Consider the following 19,531-nt stretch of genomic DNA (forward strand, 5'->3'; position numbering starts at 1 on the left):
AACACTCTTAATGTCTTTCCTTTGGCCTTCTCTCCGCAGCTCGGACTACGACGACTGGAGACCAGCTCTGGCTAGCCTGCTGCAGCCCATCCCGTTCCCCAAAGAGTGAGTGCTACGCCCTCTCCTTCTCATTCCTCTCATCTGTTCTCAGGACACCTCCTACTCGGGCTCATTGTCCACTGCCCAAACAAAAGTGACCCCCCCCCCACCCCCCCCCCCCCCCCACCCACCTGCTTGTTTAACTTTGCCTTCTGTTGTCTCCTTGTTCTGTCCTGTCCTTGCCTGTCCCAGCTCTCTGCGCTTGTTAAAAGGGGAGTGCCTGTATGTGTGATGCTCTCTGGGGGTTGGGGGGTAAGGGAGGCTGCTGACGTGGGTGAGCGGTAGCTGGGCTCTGTAAGGGGACGGTGGGTGTTGGGCCCACGGTGCCGCGGAGTCCTGGGAGCACACGGTGTAATTGGCCTTGGCGTCCTGGGACTCATTATGTGCCTCCTGCGGAGCTCGGCTGTTGCCACAGGTGGGGAACTCACCTGCGCTCCCATGCTAAACTGAGCTTCTAGCCGTCATTAGGAAAAGGCAACAACAGATGTATCCCAGAGCACGTCACACAAACACAAAAATGCACGCACACGTACCACGCTTGGACACGTTCAACAACACTAACTGTTGCAATCTGATGTTTTTCTTTGTTGCTCTCTCCCCTTCAGGGCCCTCGCACATGCCAAATTCACAAAGTAAGTGACATCATTTATTTTTCTCTACTCTGCTCAATCCGAATATCAGAATTTTTGATAAGATGCACTATATGTACAAATGGTTGTGGACACCCCTATCTAATGAGTGCATTCATCTACTCTAAGTTACACCAATTGCCATTTGATGTGCAAATGCTCTCTCTCACACACACACAGCTTGTCTAGATCATGTAGAAAAGCTCTGCCAATAGAATAGGACTCTCTGGAGCAGATTAACATGGACCTCCTGGCACCATGCCTAATTCTGGGCGTGGGTCCAGCAAATTTTGTGTGAGTGTTCCCTGGAATGATGGTTGGTGCTACTTCCAATAAGTTGATGACGTGGGGATGAGTTGGGGTGGTGATCACATTCTGGCCGCACTAAAATAACACACTTGTCACGGAATGTAATCAAATCCTCACAGCAGTGCTCCAAAACAAAAAATATATAATTTCAATGAATTAGCAGGTGTCCCAATACTTTTGTCAATATAGTGCAACTCACAAATTGTAAAGTGTATGGCCAGTCTTTGCTATCTTTCGTCAAGTCTGATGGGAGCGTGTCTTTGCAGAGAGCTGAAATACGTTATTCAGAGGTTCGCTGAGGACCCTAGACAGGAGGTGAGTGCACAGGCCCACTGTAACCTCTGCAGAGTGCCTTGTTTACTGTGTACTATTTCTGTTCTCTGTCATTGAGTAATGTGATGGGCACTGGTTGTATAACGAGCTTGGGAAATGAAGGTGTTTGTGTTTTACAGGTGCACTCCTGTTTACTCAGTGTGCGCTCTGGAAAAGATGGTTGGTTTCAGCTCTACAGCCCAGGGGGCGTTGCATGTGACGATGATGGAGAGTTGTTTGCTAGCATGGTGCGTATGTGTACTCTGTGTCTGTGTGTGTTTGAAGGAGAGATTGAGAGTGCTACCTCCTTATCTGCTGTCTTTAGAGTATAAAGATTCTAATGGCTGGTCTCTCTTATGTCATTGCAGGTTCACATCCTCATGGGTTCATGCTACAAGACGAAAAAATTCCTTCTGTCACTGGCAGAAAACAAACTGGGGCCCTGCATGTTACTGGCACTGCGGGGGAACCAGACCATGGTGGAGGTGCGTGTCGCAGCCTGGAAAACTGACACCCAAACAGTGTTGAAGTACACTATATGTCCAAATGTTTGTGGACACCCATGTGTGCAACCAACACAGCTTGTCTAGTCACTGTAGAGAAGTACTGCCTATAGAATAAGACTCTCTGGAGCAGATAAACATGAGCCCACTGGCACCATGCTGCACTAATGTCAGGTGTGAGCATTGAGCTGTGGAGCAGTGGAACTGTGCTCTCTGGAATGATGGCGCTCCTTCTTACAATACTTTTGGGATGAGTTGTGGAGTTGGGGATGAGGTGGCTGACTTCACCTACAGTTTTGTCTTAGAATCTAGCAGAAAACCTTCTTCTCTGGACAGTAGAGACAGTTACTCCAAAAAACAGAATAAGTTCTTTTTTAATGTCAATGATTTTGAGTGTCCCAATACTTTTGTCCATAAAGTGTATACAAGAAGGTAATGTATATATTTGTGTGTGTGTGTGTGTGTGTGGAACAGATTCTGTGCCTGATGCTGGAGTACAACATCATAGAGAACAAGGATACTCAGCTGCAGATCATCTCCACCCTGGAGAGCACCCAGGTCGGCCTGCGGATGTACGAACAGCTGTGTGACAGGCAGAGAGAACTTAAAGAGCTGGTGAGTAAACACATACAGGTAAACAAGCGCACACACACACACACACACACACACACACATGCTTAAATCAGCATTTTGTAGGACAGACGTTAATGACATCACACCACAGCCTGGTCATGGCTGTTTTCTCAGAATAAGCAATGCGTCATATTGTTACTATTGGTTTAGTGCAGCGCTCCCATTTCTACTAAGAGTGACCCATTTAACCGTGTCCCACATTCATAGCTTTCTGACCGTTCACACACGCCACCTGCTGGTAGAGCACAGACATTCATAACAGCTAACATCCTCTCTCTCCCCTTCGTTTCTCTTCTCTTCTTTTACAGCAAAGAAAAGGAGGCCCCACTCGACTCACGCTACCATCCAAGTCCACGGTTAGTTTTCAGCCTTTTTCAATATGATCCGTGATGCTTATGTTCTGGGGGTGATATTTCATACCACCTTACCTGTGACCTCACATCGTGGAAGCAAAAATCTATTAAATTTATTTAATATTTTGATGCAGACGTGCAAAATTTCAAAGTGACGCCCCAAATAGTTTGCAGTTTCATCAGGCTTTTAGTCACATTTTATATATAAAAAATCATATTTCACATTAAATAAACCGGTTTCATGTTAACTATTTTGTTTGTTGAATATTTGTAAAATCTAGGTTTTATTTCCATGTTATATTATTTCTATATACATTACAGTATTTACAGTTTTAAAACTGCCCCGTAAGTTCAAAATATTTAATTTGTTTAATTAAAAGAAGAATTAGGGCTCCAGTGGTGAAAAACAGATGCATTTTTATGTAGCATGGTTATTGTATTGATATAATAATTGTGAACATCTGTTTATTCTTTGTAGTGAATTTTATATTTGTTAGTCAAACATATTACCATGAAACCATGAAAGAGCAAATACAGGCCTGTACATGCATTTTAGTTGTAAATCCATTTTTTAAAATTATTGTAGCATCAAATATTTAATGCATAATTCACAAATTAGCAAAAAAAAAATAAGAACACACATACCTACAGTTTGTAAAAATAAAAAAGAGAGACAACTTTATTTTAAAAAGTCATTTCAGTACTGCTTTGAAGTTTTGCATGATTACATGAATTAAATTAAAGCTTTTGCTTAATTTTTTTTCTTGGAAATTCGTGTGGAGTTGGCATGGAGTGTCCCTGTTGTTACCCTGTGTTGTCACCAATGAAAGTTTTGGTATCTCTGCCCTGTTAAAATATGATAAAATCTCCACAGTCCTCTTAAAGTCTTACCTTACGTTCACTTCAGAAAGTCGACTCTCACACAGCAGCCGGCTGTAGGCTGTACTTTTGTCCTCGTGTCTCTGACGTCTGTGCTGTGTTCTGCTTGCAGGATGCTGACCTTGCCCGCCTGCTGAGTTCTGGCTCCTTTGGGAACCTGGAAAACTTGAGTCTGGCCTTCACCAATGTCACCAGTGCCTGCGCCGAGCAGCTCATCAAGCTGCCCTCCCTGAAACAGCTCAACCTGTGGTCCACCCAGGTCAGCTAGGCTTATAGAGCCCCAGTCCTCTGGCTCGGAACTTTTCACTACAGTCACAAGCAACTACAGTGCAGTTCATTCATTAACGAAGTCTTTCTTTCTCAGTTTGGGGACGCCGGGCTGCGACTGCTCTCCGAGCACCTGGCCTGCCTCCAGGTCCTCAACTTGTGCGAGACCCCAGTCACTGATGCAGGCCTGCTTGCCCTCAGTTGTAAGCACATCTATTCCTCATGTTGTGTATTCACATGCACACACACACACACACACAAACACAGGCATGACACACCTCTCTTATACTGTACACAGACATGTAAGACCACAGTTGTAATGGATGTGAACTATGTAAGCACAATGTTTTGCTGTTCAAGCGTTTAAGACTTTGCTTGCTGTGCTGTTTGTTGTGCAGCTATGAAGAGCCTGTGCAGTTTGAACATGAACAGCACTAAACTCACTGCAGACACCTATGAGGACCTAAAGGTAACGTATTGGTGCACTTCTTAAAATCTCAGCTGTTATGAAAGTGCTGCACTAAAGCTGCTGTTTTAAAGCATTCCGGTGCTGTCCTGCAAAAACCCTGTATCGGCATGTATTCTCACTTTTTTGACATCATGTAAATCAGGCAGCTGTTCTTTACTTTACTTTACTGTGTCAGAATGTCATGATTAATGGACCAATAGAAATGCTCTAAAATTTCTTGAAAATATATATATTTTTTACGTTTACAGAAGGCTTTTGTCTTCTCCTGTAAAGCTGCTGTTTTGAATATACAAGGTTTTTGTCTGACAGCAATTAATAGTTAAAATGCTCTATTCAGTCTATATCAAAGATCTATGCTAGGGCTGCACAATATTGGTATGAACTGTCATTGCAATATTTTTTTTCTGCAATATGTATTTAAAAATGTAAATAAAATATATATCCAAAATTAAAAATATATTAAAGTTAAGTATACAAGGTTTTTGTGTGAGGTTTTTGTTTATTATAATTCCCATAATCTGAATCACTGATATTTCCAGTATTCCTGAATTACCTCTAAATATCTGTTTTCTTCCCTCTTTCCTAAAAAGGCCAAACTTCCCAATCTAAAGGAAGTGGATGTTCGCTACACAGAGGCCTGGTAAACGTGTTCAGCATCATCGATTCTCAAGGAACTTCTGACATCATTTAAACATATGGATTTGCTGACATCATCCGAAAAGCCTTCGACATCATCGCAATCACAGACGTTCGCAGATAAGGACTGTCTTTATAGGAACACAGGACCTTTGGTGACATCAATCCACCGCAGTCGTCGAGGGTCATCATCCAACCACCCAAACACCAGGACGTTCTTTGTAGTCGCATCAAAGTGAATATTTATAGTGACATCATCAGATGCCAGGCGAGGAGCCTGTTTCTATTGATATCAAGGGGACTTCCCTAGTTCCCGTCCCCGTATCCCTCACCTCTCCGAGGCGCATCAGCCCCTTACATTAGTTGTGTTCCCCTGCAACTGATGCTTCGTGCATTATCTCCTCCTCTGTGTCTTCAGTTCCAGAGCAAAACTTTTGTTTTAAAAATGTCACCCCCCCCCCCTTTCCATTCCCCAAGCAATTTCACATCCGTGAGGTCCTTCTCCCGCCCCCCCCCTTTCTGTTTTTTTGTACACCTCGACCGGTGAGGGTGTTAGCAGCCAGAGCCACATTCCAGTACAGTTTTTTGATATCGCCTCCGTGTGGAAAGCCAAACGTCCACCAAATTTGAAAACTTTGTTCTTGTTACATTTCCGTTTGGTCCTCTCAGTTCAAATTCTGCCATTTTTCTATCCTTCATTAAACGACGCTGTTGCCTCCGTAGAAAGGGCGGCGGCCAGAGTGTCCACTACTGTATACACTCATTTTCGCCTCGTCTCTCTTTCTGTCTCGAAAATTTTTATCAACTTGAATGAGCATATTTTTCCAGACATCTCTGCTTTCATAAATTGTGTGTTTATACAGTATAAAGTATATATCTATATATACATATAAATATATCTATTCCCTTTTGACATTTTAAAAGCAGACCTTTGAGGAGCTTGAGTCTACAGCCTACTAGAAAAAAAGATCTTTCTTTCTTTTCTTTCTTTTGTTTTTCGTTCTTCTTTTTCTTTCCGTCTTTCCTCATTGTACAGTGTACACAAGTTTGATCGTGCACCCATATTTAAGAGAATGGTTGTTTGGAAGGTAGTCTGGAACTACTCAATATTTATGAAGCTTCTTTCTCTCTGGGCCCCCTTTTGTTTTTACCATCTCTCTCTCTCTCTCTCTCTCTTTCTTTCTTTTCTACTCATACTTTCATCACTTTTTATTTTTTCGTCAATCAAATGAACCGAGATGGTGCCTAAAGGACATTTTTCTGTGAAGAGTGCATCGCTTGGTTGGCGTGGTGTTGGCTAATAGCAGTCTGTATGTAAATACTTTGTCGACTCTGGCTTTCTTCTTTACTGTAAGCTCATCGGCTTAGGTGAAATGTTTGGTTTCGTTTAGCGGCCAGTCAGTTCTGCCACACGTGACCTGCTACGGTGGTTGACAAACTATTCAGCACATTTACAAGAAATCAAACATTAAGCCATAATTGGTTTGAACAGGTCGGTCCTTTTAGTTTTTTTTTTAGTTTTTTTTTTATCCCATGCCCCTCACATCTTTGCTAGCCGACGAGCTGGAGGTGCAGTTCATCAGCAGCGGGAGGAAGAACTCACTATGTTACTGCTTTGTAAAACACAGCGTCTCCAGCAGACTCCGTCTATTTAATATGCAAACATAGTTGACAGAGTTAGCGGGGCCGGGCGGCCGTAGCTGTGATGGCTGGACGGAGCTGCCCTCAGAAGGTCTACAAGACTGCTCGTTTCCTCTCTCCTCTCCCTGCACTTCCAACCACAGACAGCCAGACTGGGCTCCGGCTTGCTCCAGACTGCCCGGTCAGCTTGACCAGAGTCTGATTGGACTGTTTAACCTTTTCTTTTTGTTTCTGTTTGTTTGTTTGTTGTTGTTGTTTTTTGAGTGGTCAAGCTTTTGTGGCTTCGTCCAGAGGTGGAACTATGCGGTAGCTTTAAACGTGAGCGCGGAGATGGACGCCGTCCACTGAGAGTTTAATACTGTGTGTGTGCCATGGATGGTAGTGGCACCAGGCTCCATTGTGTTCTACCATCTCGGGTCTCGGATCAGGACCCTGCATGGTTGCATCCTGTATAATGTACATACAAGTGTATATAATTTCCCCTGCCCCCACCTCTCTCTCTCTCTCTCTCTCTCTCTCTCTCTCTCTCTCTCTCTCTCTCTCTCTCTCTCTCTCTCTCTCTCTACGTCTGTCATGTATTTCTCTGTCTCTCTTTCTCTCATGTTTTTTGGGAGACTGCTGTTGCCTTCATTTTTTTTAGGAAGTGTGTGTGCGCGCGCGTGTGTGTTTGTTTTTTTTCCCAGACCAAGTGCACTGTAATTACTTTCCAACTGTCTGTGTGTTCAGTGGTTTTTATCTTTCATTGTTTTTCGACTGGTTATCACTTTATCACTTTAATCCGTATTTCGTTGCTGATCTTTTCTTTTTGTTCATTTGTTTTGCATGTAAATGTTGCATCGGAGCAAAGATTTAATTTTGTAATTTTTCATTTAAAATGCTTCAACAAGAAAAGGGTCAGATCACTAGCTGAGATGAGGCCTCTCACCTCACCTCACCTCATTTCACCTCACCCCCTCCAGCCCAACCCTATAAGATCAGCCATAACCACTTATCGGATTGTGTGTGTATGTGTGTATCGCCGCTGTCCAATGAAAACCATGTATCTCCATTTATTTTATGTTGCGTTTTTATTTTTCTCCATGGTTTGAACCCTGTACCTGCTTCTGTACGCTGTGTAAATATTTCTGGACGATTAGACCAGTAGAAATGCTCTAAATGACTTTTATAGAGGAATCATCTCCTAATTTACATGGACTTTCATTCAAAGCTAAGAACGTTTTTGCCTTCTCCTGTAAAGCCAGATACGTGGAGATACGTGTTTTTCATCGGACAGACGGAAAGGCCAAAACAAATGTACAATTGCAGACCAATTCCGAATGAATTCATGACATGACTCGGTGTCCAGCAGTAGTGGGAGTCTGCTCTAGTAGAAGCTGTTTGGGACGGTTTGAGGGCTCTGCTCTTTAGAAGTGGACCATACTGAAGTGGGGGAGGTGAGGGCTGGACGTGGAAGTCTACATAGCTAGAAGGGTTTCCTAACCCTTGCCTTGGTGAAAGGAATTTACATGTATACTGTTTTTAGAAAGACGGGGGGTAAAAAACGAACAGGCGCAGGGCTAGCATAGGCGGGTGGGCGATAGGGAGGGAGGGAGGGAGGGGCGTTTACTTTTTTTCTATAGTCATTGAGGGGGGACTAGTTTCACAGAGCCGCTCATCCATTTGTCTTTATATCTCTCTCCTGTCTCCTGTGTAGCTCACTGTGCTTTTGGCACTTGTTTGTCTCCTCTTCTCCTCTTCTCACGCCCTCCTACTTCACTCCTCTCCGAGATATTACAACTCTCAGCATTTCTTTTTCTTTTTTTAAAACATGCTTTCTATCATTTTGAATTGTGACTGAGTCTTAATGTGGTGAAGAATGGGACGCCTACCACTGCGGTCCCTTTCCTGGGCGCAGTCATGTACATAAATGAACTACATTTCCCATGATTCCTGGAGTTTTTTTGTTTTGGTTATTATTTTTTTGCATATAGACCTGCCCTTATTTCCTCCTGTCTGTGTTTATCTGCTTCTACAGCTGGGTTGCTGCTGCTGCTGCTCTGTGGCTGTTGTAATGACAATACAAGACCTTCAACAGGAAAATAAAGACAACTACGATGTGAAATAATTTCAATCAAAATAAACTGTCTGTGAATATGTTTCAAACGCGGCGCTTCAGTGGTGGTTTTTTCCCTATAGACCCCTGCGGTCCCTTTTCCGGGTGCAGTCACGAACATAAATGAACTACATTTCCCATGATCCCTGGAGGCTTTTTTTTGCCTATAGACCCTTACGGTCCCTTTCCTGGGTGCAGTCACGTACATAAATGAACTACATTTCCCATGATTCATGGATTTTTGCCTGTAGACCACTGCGGTCCCTTTTCCGGGTGCAGTCACGTACATAAATGAACTACATTTCCCATAATTCCTGAAGTTTTTTTGCCTAAAGACCCCTGCGGTCCCTTTCCTGGGTGCAGTCATGTAGCTACATAAATGAACTACATTTCCCAGAATTCCTGAAGTTTTTTGCCTATAGACCCCTGTGGTCCCTTTCCTGTGTGCAGTCATATACACAAATTAACTACATTTCCCAGGATTCATGGATGTTTTTTTTTGCCTATAGACCCTTACGGTCCCTTTCCTGGGTGCAGTCACATACACAAATGAACTACATTTCCCAGAATTTCTAGAGTTTTTTTGCCTATAGACCCCTGCAGTCCCTTTCCTGGGTGCAGTCATGTACATAAATGAACTACATTTCCCATGATCCCTGGAGGTTTTTTTTTTTTTTGCCTATAGACCCCTGCAGTCATGTACGTAAATGAACTACATTTCCCATGATCCCTGGAGGGTTTTTTTTTTTTTGCCTATAGACCCCTGCAGTCCCTATTACGGGTGCAGTCATGTACGTAAATGAACTACATTTCCCATGATCCCTGGAGGGTTTTTTTTTTTTTGCCTATAGACCCCTGCAGTCCCTATTACGGGTGCAGTCATGTACGTAAATGAACTACATTTCCCATGATCCCTGGAGGTTTTTTTTTTTTTGCCTATAGACCCCTGCAGTCCCTTTTACGGGTGCAGTCATGTACGTAAATGAACTACATTTCCCATGATCCCTGGAGGGTTTTTTTTGCCTATAGACCCCTGCAGTCATGTACGTAAATGAACTACATTTCCCATGATCCCTGGAGGTTTTTTTTTTTTTGCCTATAGACCCCTGCAGTCCCTTTTACGGGTGCAGTCATGTACGTAAATGAACTACATTTCCCATGATCCCTGGAGGGTTTTTTTTTTTTTTGCCTATAGACCCCTGCAGTCCCTTTTACGGGTGCAGTCATGTACGTAAATGAACTACATTTCCCATGATCCCTGGAGGTTTTTTTTTTTTTGCCTATAGACCCCTGCAGTCCCTTTTCCGGGTGCAGTCATGTACGTAAATGAACTACATTTCCCATGATCCCTGGAGGTTTTTTTTTTGCCTATAGACCCCTGCAGTCATGTACGTAAATGAACTACATTTCCCATGATCCCTGGAGGGTTTTTTTTGCCTATAGACCCCTGCAGTCCCTTTCCTGGGTGCAGTCATGTACGTAAATGAACTACATTTCCCATGATCCCTGGAGGTTTTTTTTTTTTGCCTATAGACCCCTGCAGTCCCTTTTCCGGGTGCAGTCCTGTACGTAAATGAACTACATTTCCCATGATCCCTGGAGGGTTTTTTTGCCTATAGACCCCTGCAGTCCCTTTCCTGGGTGCAGTCATGTACATAAATGAACTACATTTCCCATGATCCCTGGAGGGTTTTTTTTTTTGCCTATAGACCCCTGCGGTCCCTTTTCCGGGTGCAGTCATGTACGTAAATTAACTACATTTCCCATGATCCCTGGATGTGTTTTTTTGCCTATAGACCCCTGCGGTCCCTTTCCTGGGCACAGTCATGTATCTAAATTAATGAACTACATTTCCCAGGATTCCCCAAAGTTTTAATTCCTGGGCGATGTATTGTACAACAATGTATTGTAATTCACACTGTAAAGGTATAGAAATATATTCAAATATGTTTTAATCATTTAAAAAATAATATTAATTAATAAAATACATTAAAACTTGGTTGCACTACACAAACTAGTATAAGCGTATTTGTTATTTATTTTGTTCTGTAAGAAATCTGTGCCGTTTGCTGTCCGTGTTTCCATGGCAGCATGTTGATTGACAGCGTGTACGTTTGTTGTCGTCATGTGAAAGCGACCGGGTTTACGTTTTTGTGGATTTACTAATTAGTAGTGAAAATAATTAATTGGCGTTAACTAAGTACTTAGTAAAGACTTCACACACACACACACACACACACACACACACACACACACACACACACACTCTCTCTCTCTCTTAAGAACAAACCATAATTCTCGAAACTAAAGGTCAGATTACAGGTTAAAACACATATTTTTAATCACTGATAAAAACCTGACAGAAATGTAATAATAAAGTTTGTAGAGTTTTGTGCTCAAAAATGCCAAAAACGTCATTTTCCGGCTCGTTCTGGCTACTGCGCTTGCGCAGCAGTCCACAGGAAGGGAGGGGCGTACGGGAAGCAATGGAGCTGATTGGCTAATCTTGTTGGAAGGCGGGACTTTGTCCATAAACAAACGCCATGCTGGGCCATGCTGGGCCATGCTGGGCGTCCCCTGAGTAAAATCACTCTGTATTACTGAGCAGTTTCTTCTATAATGAGATATTCTGAACTGGTCGCGAACAACCCAGTCTGACTGACCTACCCGCCCGTTCATGAACCTCTAGGGTAGCTTTTGTGTAGTTTTCATGGTCCACTGTGAAACCAACACCAACAGATAAAACCATTGCTGCCAGTGAGCTATTAGACCATGTGGGAGACTGGGGTTTGATTCCCAGTCTGGGTGACTGTGGGTGCTGCTCTACACCAATAAGAGGCCTTGGGCAAGACTCCTAACACTACACTGACCCTCCTCTGTAATACGAGTGACCTTGTAAGTGGCTCTGGATAAGAGCGTCAGCTAAATGCCAGAAATGTAAATGTAAATGAAGCAGTTCCTGGTTTGTTAGCTAGCTAACCATACCTTCTGAGAGGTCTCTCACTGCAGCAGGTGGCAGCTAAGAGTCGTGCGTAAGGCAGGGGACACCAGGGGGCGCTCTCTGCTACAATAAAGCTAAGGGTCTGCACTGGATCGGGCTTTAAAAGCCAATACATGATCCATTAAAAATCAGCCCTGATCCCAATCCACTGGTTCCGGGCTGGATCAGGACATCCCTACCTACATCCCGTCCGTTTTAAGACAGTCTGATGGGTAAATGCTGGATAATCATTTATCAATGAATCAGGTCAACAAACTGGCAGCACTGAACCAAGGACATTTATTATGATGTTGCAAACACATGAGTCAGAGTTTAATTGAATGAACACAGTTCAGCCAAATATATTTAGTCTAACAGCATCTCTCCCCTCTCTCAGCTCTAGTGAGGGGTCTTCATCTTGGACTCTTCCTGCTGAAGTCACTAATCAGTGTCCTGATCTGGTCATCTCCTCACCTTTGGGCTGCAAGCAAAAAAATGGTCACAACTCCATCTAGTCTGCTCTCGCCTGCCCAGTCTGTAAGAGCATCAGCAGTAAAGCAGCAGAGCCAAGGAGAGGAGGCCTCTGAAGCAGATGTGAAGTGAGTGGGCAGGGGAGGACAAAGCGGAGGAGACTGTCCTTCACGAGTAGAACTTGCTGTTGTTGATTTTCTTCTCTTTCATCCTGCAGGAGAAAAGGCCATTAGAGACATTAGATGTGCTTTCTTGTGGACTTTTGCACAGGTTTCCCCCAAATTGGCGTTCCTTCCCAGCGAGGCCAATTATAATCTATTGGAATTCCTGTTACGTATGGCTGTGGCATCCCTGGGAAGGTACTGTGGTCATATATTAGCACTTTAAAAAAGCATAGTTAATGTTTTTTACATTAACTCTAATTTAGTACATATTTATACACTATGTGGGCAAAAGTATTGGGACACCTGCTGATTCATTGTTTCTTCTGAAATCAAAGGTCTTAAAAAAGAGTTTATCCTGCTTGTTGGAGTGACTGTCTCTACTGTCCAAGGATTCTTTACTAGATTTTTGAGGATTTGATCGCATTCAGCGACAAGAGCATTAGTGTGGTTAGGATGTTAGCTGATCACCACCCCACTTCATCATCCCCGACTGCTCCACAGCTCAGGGTTTTATACCCCTTTAGCCCATGTCTGGCATTAGGCAGGTTCGTGTTTATCTTTGGAGATATAGAGTCCTATTCTATCGGCCATACTTCTCTACAGGTGGTTGGTGTGGCGCAACAGATAACACCACTACCTGCCACTGAGCTACCACACCATGTGGGAGACTGGGGTTCGATTCCCGGTCTGGGTGACTATGCTGCACTACACCAATAAGAGTCCTTGGGCAAGACTCCTAACGCTACACTGACCCTCCTCTGTAATACCAGTAACCTTGTAAGTCGCTCTGGATAAGAACGTCAGCTAAATGCCATAAATGTAAATGTAAATGTACAGGGACTAGACAAGTTGTGCGTGTGCATTTGCACATCTATGGCAGCAAATATGTTCATTTGAAGGGGTGTCCACAAACATTTGGACATATAGTGTATAGTATCATGCTAAGATGATGTAAAAAACTAAGTCGACCACATAAAAGATTAGACTTGATCTTGATATAGATAACAGTAAATCTCAATCCATGCAGGTGATGTGCTGCTGAATGAAGATGCCTCAGGACTCTGATGACTTTGATAATATTTGGATGTTTGCTCTCTCTCTCTCTCCTGGCATTCGCCATTTTTAAGGCATGTGTAAATGTGACTGTAAGGGTCACTCACTTCTGTTTGCAAGTGTCGTTGATCCTCTGGAGTTGCTTCTCGTTGGAGCTGAACTCTTGCATGAGGTCGTCTCGGAGATGGGAGGGTGCTGAGCGCTGTATTCCTGTGTGTGTATCGTACAGGAAGAGCTCGTTGCTGAGCTCGGCTTGTCTCTTTCGCAACTGGCTGGAGGAGGAGTATAACTCCTCTTCTGCTTTCTAAAAAGGAACATTTGGGGAGAACACATATTACATATATATATATATATATACCTACAACTACACTATATAAAGTATTGGGACACATACTCATTAATTGTTTCTTCAGAAATCAATGATATTTAAAAAACAAAAAACCAACAACATTTATCCAGCTTTTGTTGGAGTAACTGTCTCTACTGTCCAGGGACAGTTTTGGAGGTGCATTGCTGTGAGGACCTGATTGCATTCAGGGACTTGTGTGTTGGTGGGGTCAGGATATTGGATGATCACCACCCAACCTCATCTGCAACTCCACAGCTCATCTCAAAAGTATTTGATGGAGCACCATTTTTTTCCACCGCTCCACAGCTCAATGCTAGGGGGCTCTATACTCCTTCGAGCCACATCTGACATTGTCAGATGCCAATAGGTTCATGTTTATCTGCTCCAAAGAGTCCTATTCTATTGGCAGTACATCTCTACCGGTACCAGACAAATGAATTTATTAGAAGGGGTGGCCACAAACATTTGGACATATAGTGTATACATATTCCCTCCCATCTGCTTCTTTACAGTCAGCAGTCCCTGTAGACTTCCCCTAAAGCAATGGTTCCCGACCCTGAGGGAGGTCTGGGGTTGGGAACCTGTGTCCTACAGCTTTCTAGGTAGGACTATAAGATCATCAAATGTGGAGAAAATCTGGCACATCAGATCAGATCGGATATCCTTCCTTAGCTCAAGTTGATTGAGTTAGCTCAAGTTGACCAATTGTGGCAATGAATTAAACAATGTTTCTGTATATGTATATGTAAATAAGCTCTGCTCTAATTAGCTGTCTTGTATTGTGTCCCAATCAAAACACAGTACAGGCCGAATGGTGGGTGGAGCTAGACTGCTATTGACTAAGTAAGCAGAGATGTTAAGTACAATGTTTGCATGACAAGATGAATTTAAACTGGGCTGTTTTGGCAGCTCACTTTCCATATATGGACTGTGGGATCCGGGAATTCCACACAATATGAACAGAATGAACTCTCCCATTTAATAAGTGAGGAAAACATCATGTAAAATATTATTTTCTTTAAAAGGCCCTTTAAAGCAGGTCAAACTGTTCAAGTTCAAGACAGTTGCTATTACAGCTATGTCATGCTTTCTTCAGAAAAGCTGTGAGATAACATCGCAAATGGAAGCCAATATCCAAGACTGTTTTTCAAATTGTGTAAAAACTCTGGTCTGGTTAGGCCGAGGTCAAACTGTTTGGCCCTAATTTGAGAAGACTTGTCTGCAATAAAGCCAGCAGAGCTCGCCCAAAGAACACGATGCTTTCGGTCAAGTGAAGGTGGCAGAATCTTGTTATATAGGGCTGTTTTTCCTCTGCGGAGGCAGGGCTCCGGCTCAAGAAGAATTTCACCTCAGAAAAAGTCTTTAAGAAAGAAGTCTTTAAATGGTCCAGAGCTCCAGACTCCATCCAGCTGTGCATTGATTGTTATGCAGCTGTTTCAAGAAACATTTGGTGTTGGTATAAATCACAGAATCTTATATGAATTTCCATATAACTCTGTAGACGTTTCATAGGCCATGTAATATGAACCATGTCAACTCAGAAGAGTCAGTATTTCCTTACAGTTGATTTTAAGTCACAAACCATAGGAATTCACTGGAAGGTAGATATGTATTGACATGGGAATTGTGTTTTCATCTACATATCTGCCATAGACAATGCAATACATAAACATTAATAAAAAATAAACACTGGCACTACATATATTTGGATTAGCATTATATGGACAAAAGTAATGGGGCGCCTTTACTGGGTGTTTATCCCGCTTCTGTCTCTACTGTCCATGTAAGATGGCTTTCTACTAGATTTTGGAGGAGCACTACTGTGAGGATTTAATTGCATTCAGTGACAAGAGTATTCGTGAAGTCCACCATCATCATTCCATTGCTCCACAGCTCAATGCTGGGGGGCTTTATACCCATCTAGCCCACACCTGTCCTAGGCATGGTGCCCATAGATTCATGTTGATCTGCTTCAGAGAGTCCTATTCTATTAGCAGTACATCTCTACCGGTACCAGACAATGCTGTGTCTGTGTGTATGCATTTGCACATCTGTGTGCAACTTAAAGTAGATGAATGAATTTATTAGAAGGGGTGTCCACAAACATTTGGACATATAGTGTATACATATTCCCTCCAATCTGCTTCTTTACAGTCAGCAGTCCCTGTAGACTTCCCCTAAAGCAATGGTGCCAATAGATTCATGTTGATCTGCTTCAGAGAGTCCTATTCTATTGGCAAAATGTCTCTTCAGGTATTCACACATCTCTGTCAGCAATAGGTGCATCTTAAAGTAGCTGAATGCATTCATTAGAAGGGGTGTCCACAAACATTTGGACAGTTGGTGTATTTTGTCACTGGCATGTGCATTTTGCCATTATCCATAGACATTGTGGATGATGAATTTTATGATGAACGGATTAAAAGAAACATTCCAAAATTTTCCAAACATTCCAAAAGTTTTTCCAGTGACTTCCACTGAAAGCTTATAAGGTGTTACCTTTTTGGAGATACGATTTTTTGCATGAAGGTGACAATTTATTTCTACAGAGTTAAAGCATACAAGGCGGTTTTCTTACCTCTACTTGCTGTATGTCAACATACACGAGAAGAGAAGCGAGCTCCAGGTTCTCGCTGTAGCCATTCTTAAGAGGAACTGAGCGGTATCCTGACAGAGGGAGACATAGCTTAAGACTTTTTTTTCAGATGTGTCCAGAAGTCATGTGGGGTTACAAGTCCATGAGCGAACCTTACCTGAGCGAACACCTTTGACAGGGTAGGTAGCCTGGGCGAGGAAGTTGGGGTCAGAGAACATGTCCTCCTCAAAGACGACAAAGCGCAGAAAGCTGAGCTCTGGTTCATACACAGTGAATGTCACAGTCTCTGCGTCCTGCCGGTGGGGCCCGAGCCACACGGGGTTCAGGCCATTATCATCTGCATAGAGACACTCGCGTCAAACACTGAGCTAAATCACAACAGGCCGATAAAAATATTGTACATTCCAGTAGTTGTTGTTCCCTCCCTTCCCCATTCCTTACGGCACACTGTGGTCTTGAACTTGGAGTCATCAGTCTGACCACACAGCTCAATCTCCACAAAAGGGCTGACGATGCTGCGGCCTGGCTTGGGCAGATGCCTGGCTGCTATCACCTACAAGAAGCAGAAACATCAAGTGATCGAAAACATAACAGGCCTCAGTTTCACTCGCATATACAAAAAAAAAAATAACACACTAAGAGGGACTGGATGGAATTGAATAGGATGCATTAGAACATCTCCAAAGTTCTCCTCTCTCATGGAGTCTAGTATTATTTAGAGTTCTCCTCAGATCAACACCTGGTTTGGTGGTAAATCAGGGCTTAATGATGGTAAATCAGGTGAGCTGCTGCTGCTGCTGCTGCTGATGGAGTTGAACACATCCTCCACGCTGTGCTGGCTGGACTGGGGGGCGTCCAGGAGAAACCTGGAGAAACCGAGCTCTGTTCTTCAGACTAGCTCACCGACAAGATCTCACTACTTTCTTTCTTCAGAATGAGAAGCTCTTGTTTTTCCTTTTTACTGGATTTATGTTCACCTGCTTTATCTGTTCTGATGAGATCTGGAGCTTCTACAGTAAAAACTCTCTTACTGCTGAGAGACGGGGGTTAAAATAATGGGCTTAGGTGCCTACAGCGTCTGCTCAGTACTGTATGGTATAGGACCTGCATAAGACAATGTTATAACATGAGTTAGGAGAGGTGCCTGGGAGACACTGTAAGAGTTTGGAGAGTGAGAGTACTGTCTTACTCTGACAGAGAGGATGAATTTGACGAAGGTGTTCTCCTGCTGAGGGTCATAGCTGTCTGAGCGCATGAGCTCAGGTTGCAGCACATAGCCTGCACCACCGTTCAGACTGAAGAGGGCGCTGTTCAGCTGAGTAAACTTATCTGAGGAGAAAAGAGTAGGCAGTGTTGAAGTTTGCACAGACGTTTAACATTTGAATAACATACCCTGGAGTAACACTGTCTATTTAGGACCTAAAAAGACGGTATGTAGATTCATCTGGCTTAAGAACTACTTCTTGTACCATGACTTCTTAATTAAAAATGTAATTCCTAGGCCTGAGTCCGAGGGAGCACAACTGGTCATGCTTTCTTCAATTGGGTAGATGGCGCTCTCTTCCCCTCATCACGCCTGTGCTGAGACACAGGCTTCTGTTAGCTGCTGCGGTGGAGCTGGGGACCATAGCTTGTGGCTGCCCGGCGATGTCGCATCTGCGGCAGTTCGAAGAGAGGCAGTGGCTGACTTCAGATGTATCAGAGGAGACATGTGTTAAGTCCTTACTTTTGTAGTGTCAGGAGTATTGCTAGTGCTAGGGGGAGTTACGAACGGGTGGGTTTATTAGCAGTACCAAATTTAGGAAAAAGGGAAAAATTTGACACAGAAATTATATATATAAAAAAAGGATGTGATCATTTCTTTATCTAAATATTAGATATTTTAAAAAATTACAGACTAAAACCTTTTAAAATTATTTTTCTAATAAAATCATGAAATCTTATGAGTAGCTTTAGCAGTCAAATGCGCTGCCGCTATCTCCCAGGGGTTGCAAGTTTGAATCCTGGGTCGTGCTGCATTGCCTTCAGTGGGTGGGTAGATGGCGCTCTCTCTCCCCTCATCACTCTTAAAGCGATGTTAGCTGGTACAGGTGTCTGCTATCTGCTGGAGCTGGTGGAGCTGAGGAACCACCGTTTTTCTCAGAGCATGTGAGCTGCCTGGCAATGCTGTATCGGCAGCAGCTCTAAAAAAGAGGCAGGGGCAGTGGCTGGCTAAATATGGCTGAGAAGAGTCATGTGTTAAGGCCTTACCCTCCTAGTGCCTGGAGCATTGCTAGTGCTAGGGGGTGTTAGGAATGGGACGCCAACTGGAGTCCTTGGGCAAGACTCCAAACTCTACAATCTCCTACCTGATTCACATGTAATTCACTCTGGATAAGATCACCAGCTAAATGCCATTAAAAAAGCAGTCCAGGCTTTCCTGTCTTACCAGCAGTTTGAAAGTTGAGAGCCACCATGTGACAGCCGCACAGCCACAGCAGGTACGGGTCGTAGTTGGAGGAATCCATTCGCTGGGCTTTGGGGTAGATGCGGCTGAGTGCTTTGCGGTTATACCTCAGAAAATCATCCGACCTGTTTTTGCCAGGAATCTTGTTCTCCACAAACGAGCGGATCTCCTTATAGGTGTAATTGTCTGCCAGGAGACACAAAGGCACAAACTTAGCCCAGATGAGATGGGAATACTCTCACAGCCAGCACCCATTATAATACTTCATTTAGCTGCTCGTGTCCTGGTTAGATGACTATCAGTCTCTACCTGGGATAAACACACATCAAGCAAATGAGCGCTGAACTAAAAAAAAAAGGTCATACCAAAGCGATCCTTATCTTTGCTGCGGGGCTGGCAGTACACGACCAGGTCGGACATCTCTTTGGCCACCACGTCTTTGGTTTCCAACTCCTTTTGCTTGTTTACCTGTGTGGAGAGGATTAAGACCTGATACTCATGATCCATTGACTATTAAGATAGCAGAGTAATCTCCTTCCACATGCTTATGCCAACTTTTTACTTGTTTATCTTTAGGAATACAGTAAATAAAGACATACAGCAGCTTTTAATCTAAACTATTTGGACAAAAGTATTGGGACATCTGCTCA

The 19,531-nt window shown here is 43.4% G+C and overlaps 2 protein-coding genes across 8 annotated transcripts in view; one reads left to right on the forward strand and one right to left on the reverse strand.

The window, feature by feature from the left end:
- Positions 1-8,299, forward strand: part of cmip (c-Maf inducing protein) — a 33,531-nt gene extending 25,232 nt beyond the window's left edge. For both annotated transcript variants that reach the window (XM_072695022.1, XM_072695023.1), the window contains exons 11-21: positions 40-105; positions 705-731; positions 1,304-1,352; positions 1,490-1,597; positions 1,718-1,834; positions 2,327-2,467; positions 2,794-2,841; positions 3,830-3,976; positions 4,082-4,187; positions 4,383-4,453; positions 5,044-8,299. In XM_072695022.1, coding sequence (XP_072551123.1) covers positions 40-105; positions 705-731; positions 1,304-1,352; positions 1,490-1,597; positions 1,718-1,834; positions 2,327-2,467; positions 2,794-2,841; positions 3,830-3,976; positions 4,082-4,187; positions 4,383-4,453; positions 5,044-5,097 — 934 coding nt within the window. In that variant the 3' untranslated portion in view covers positions 5,098-8,299. The remainder of the gene's footprint in view (positions 1-39; positions 106-704; positions 732-1,303; positions 1,353-1,489; positions 1,598-1,717; positions 1,835-2,326; positions 2,468-2,793; positions 2,842-3,829; positions 3,977-4,081; positions 4,188-4,382; positions 4,454-5,043) is intronic.
- A 3,784-nt stretch (positions 8,300-12,083) lies between these two features.
- The window catches only part of plcg2 (phospholipase C, gamma 2), a 29,675-nt gene continuing 22,227 nt past the window's right edge, over positions 12,084-19,531 (reverse strand). For all 6 annotated transcript variants that reach the window (XM_072695741.1, XM_072695743.1, XM_072695746.1 and 3 more), the window contains 8 exons: positions 19,247-19,349; positions 18,864-19,067; positions 17,625-17,764; positions 16,877-16,988; positions 16,593-16,772; positions 16,418-16,506; positions 13,598-13,794; positions 12,084-12,484 (listed from right to left, as the gene is read on the reverse strand). In XM_072695741.1, the coding sequence (XP_072551842.1) occupies positions 12,442-12,484; positions 13,598-13,794; positions 16,418-16,506; positions 16,593-16,772; positions 16,877-16,988; positions 17,625-17,764; positions 18,864-19,067; positions 19,247-19,349 (1,068 nt within the window). In that variant the 3' untranslated portion in view covers positions 12,084-12,441. The remainder of the gene's footprint in view (positions 12,485-13,597; positions 13,795-16,417; positions 16,507-16,592; positions 16,773-16,876; positions 16,989-17,624; positions 17,765-18,863; positions 19,068-19,246; positions 19,350-19,531) is intronic.

This window comes from Salminus brasiliensis, chromosome 13 (genome assembly GCF_030463535.1).
Source record: "Salminus brasiliensis chromosome 13, fSalBra1.hap2, whole genome shotgun sequence".
In the NCBI taxonomy this organism is placed as follows: domain Eukaryota; kingdom Metazoa; phylum Chordata; class Actinopteri; order Characiformes; family Bryconidae; genus Salminus; species Salminus brasiliensis.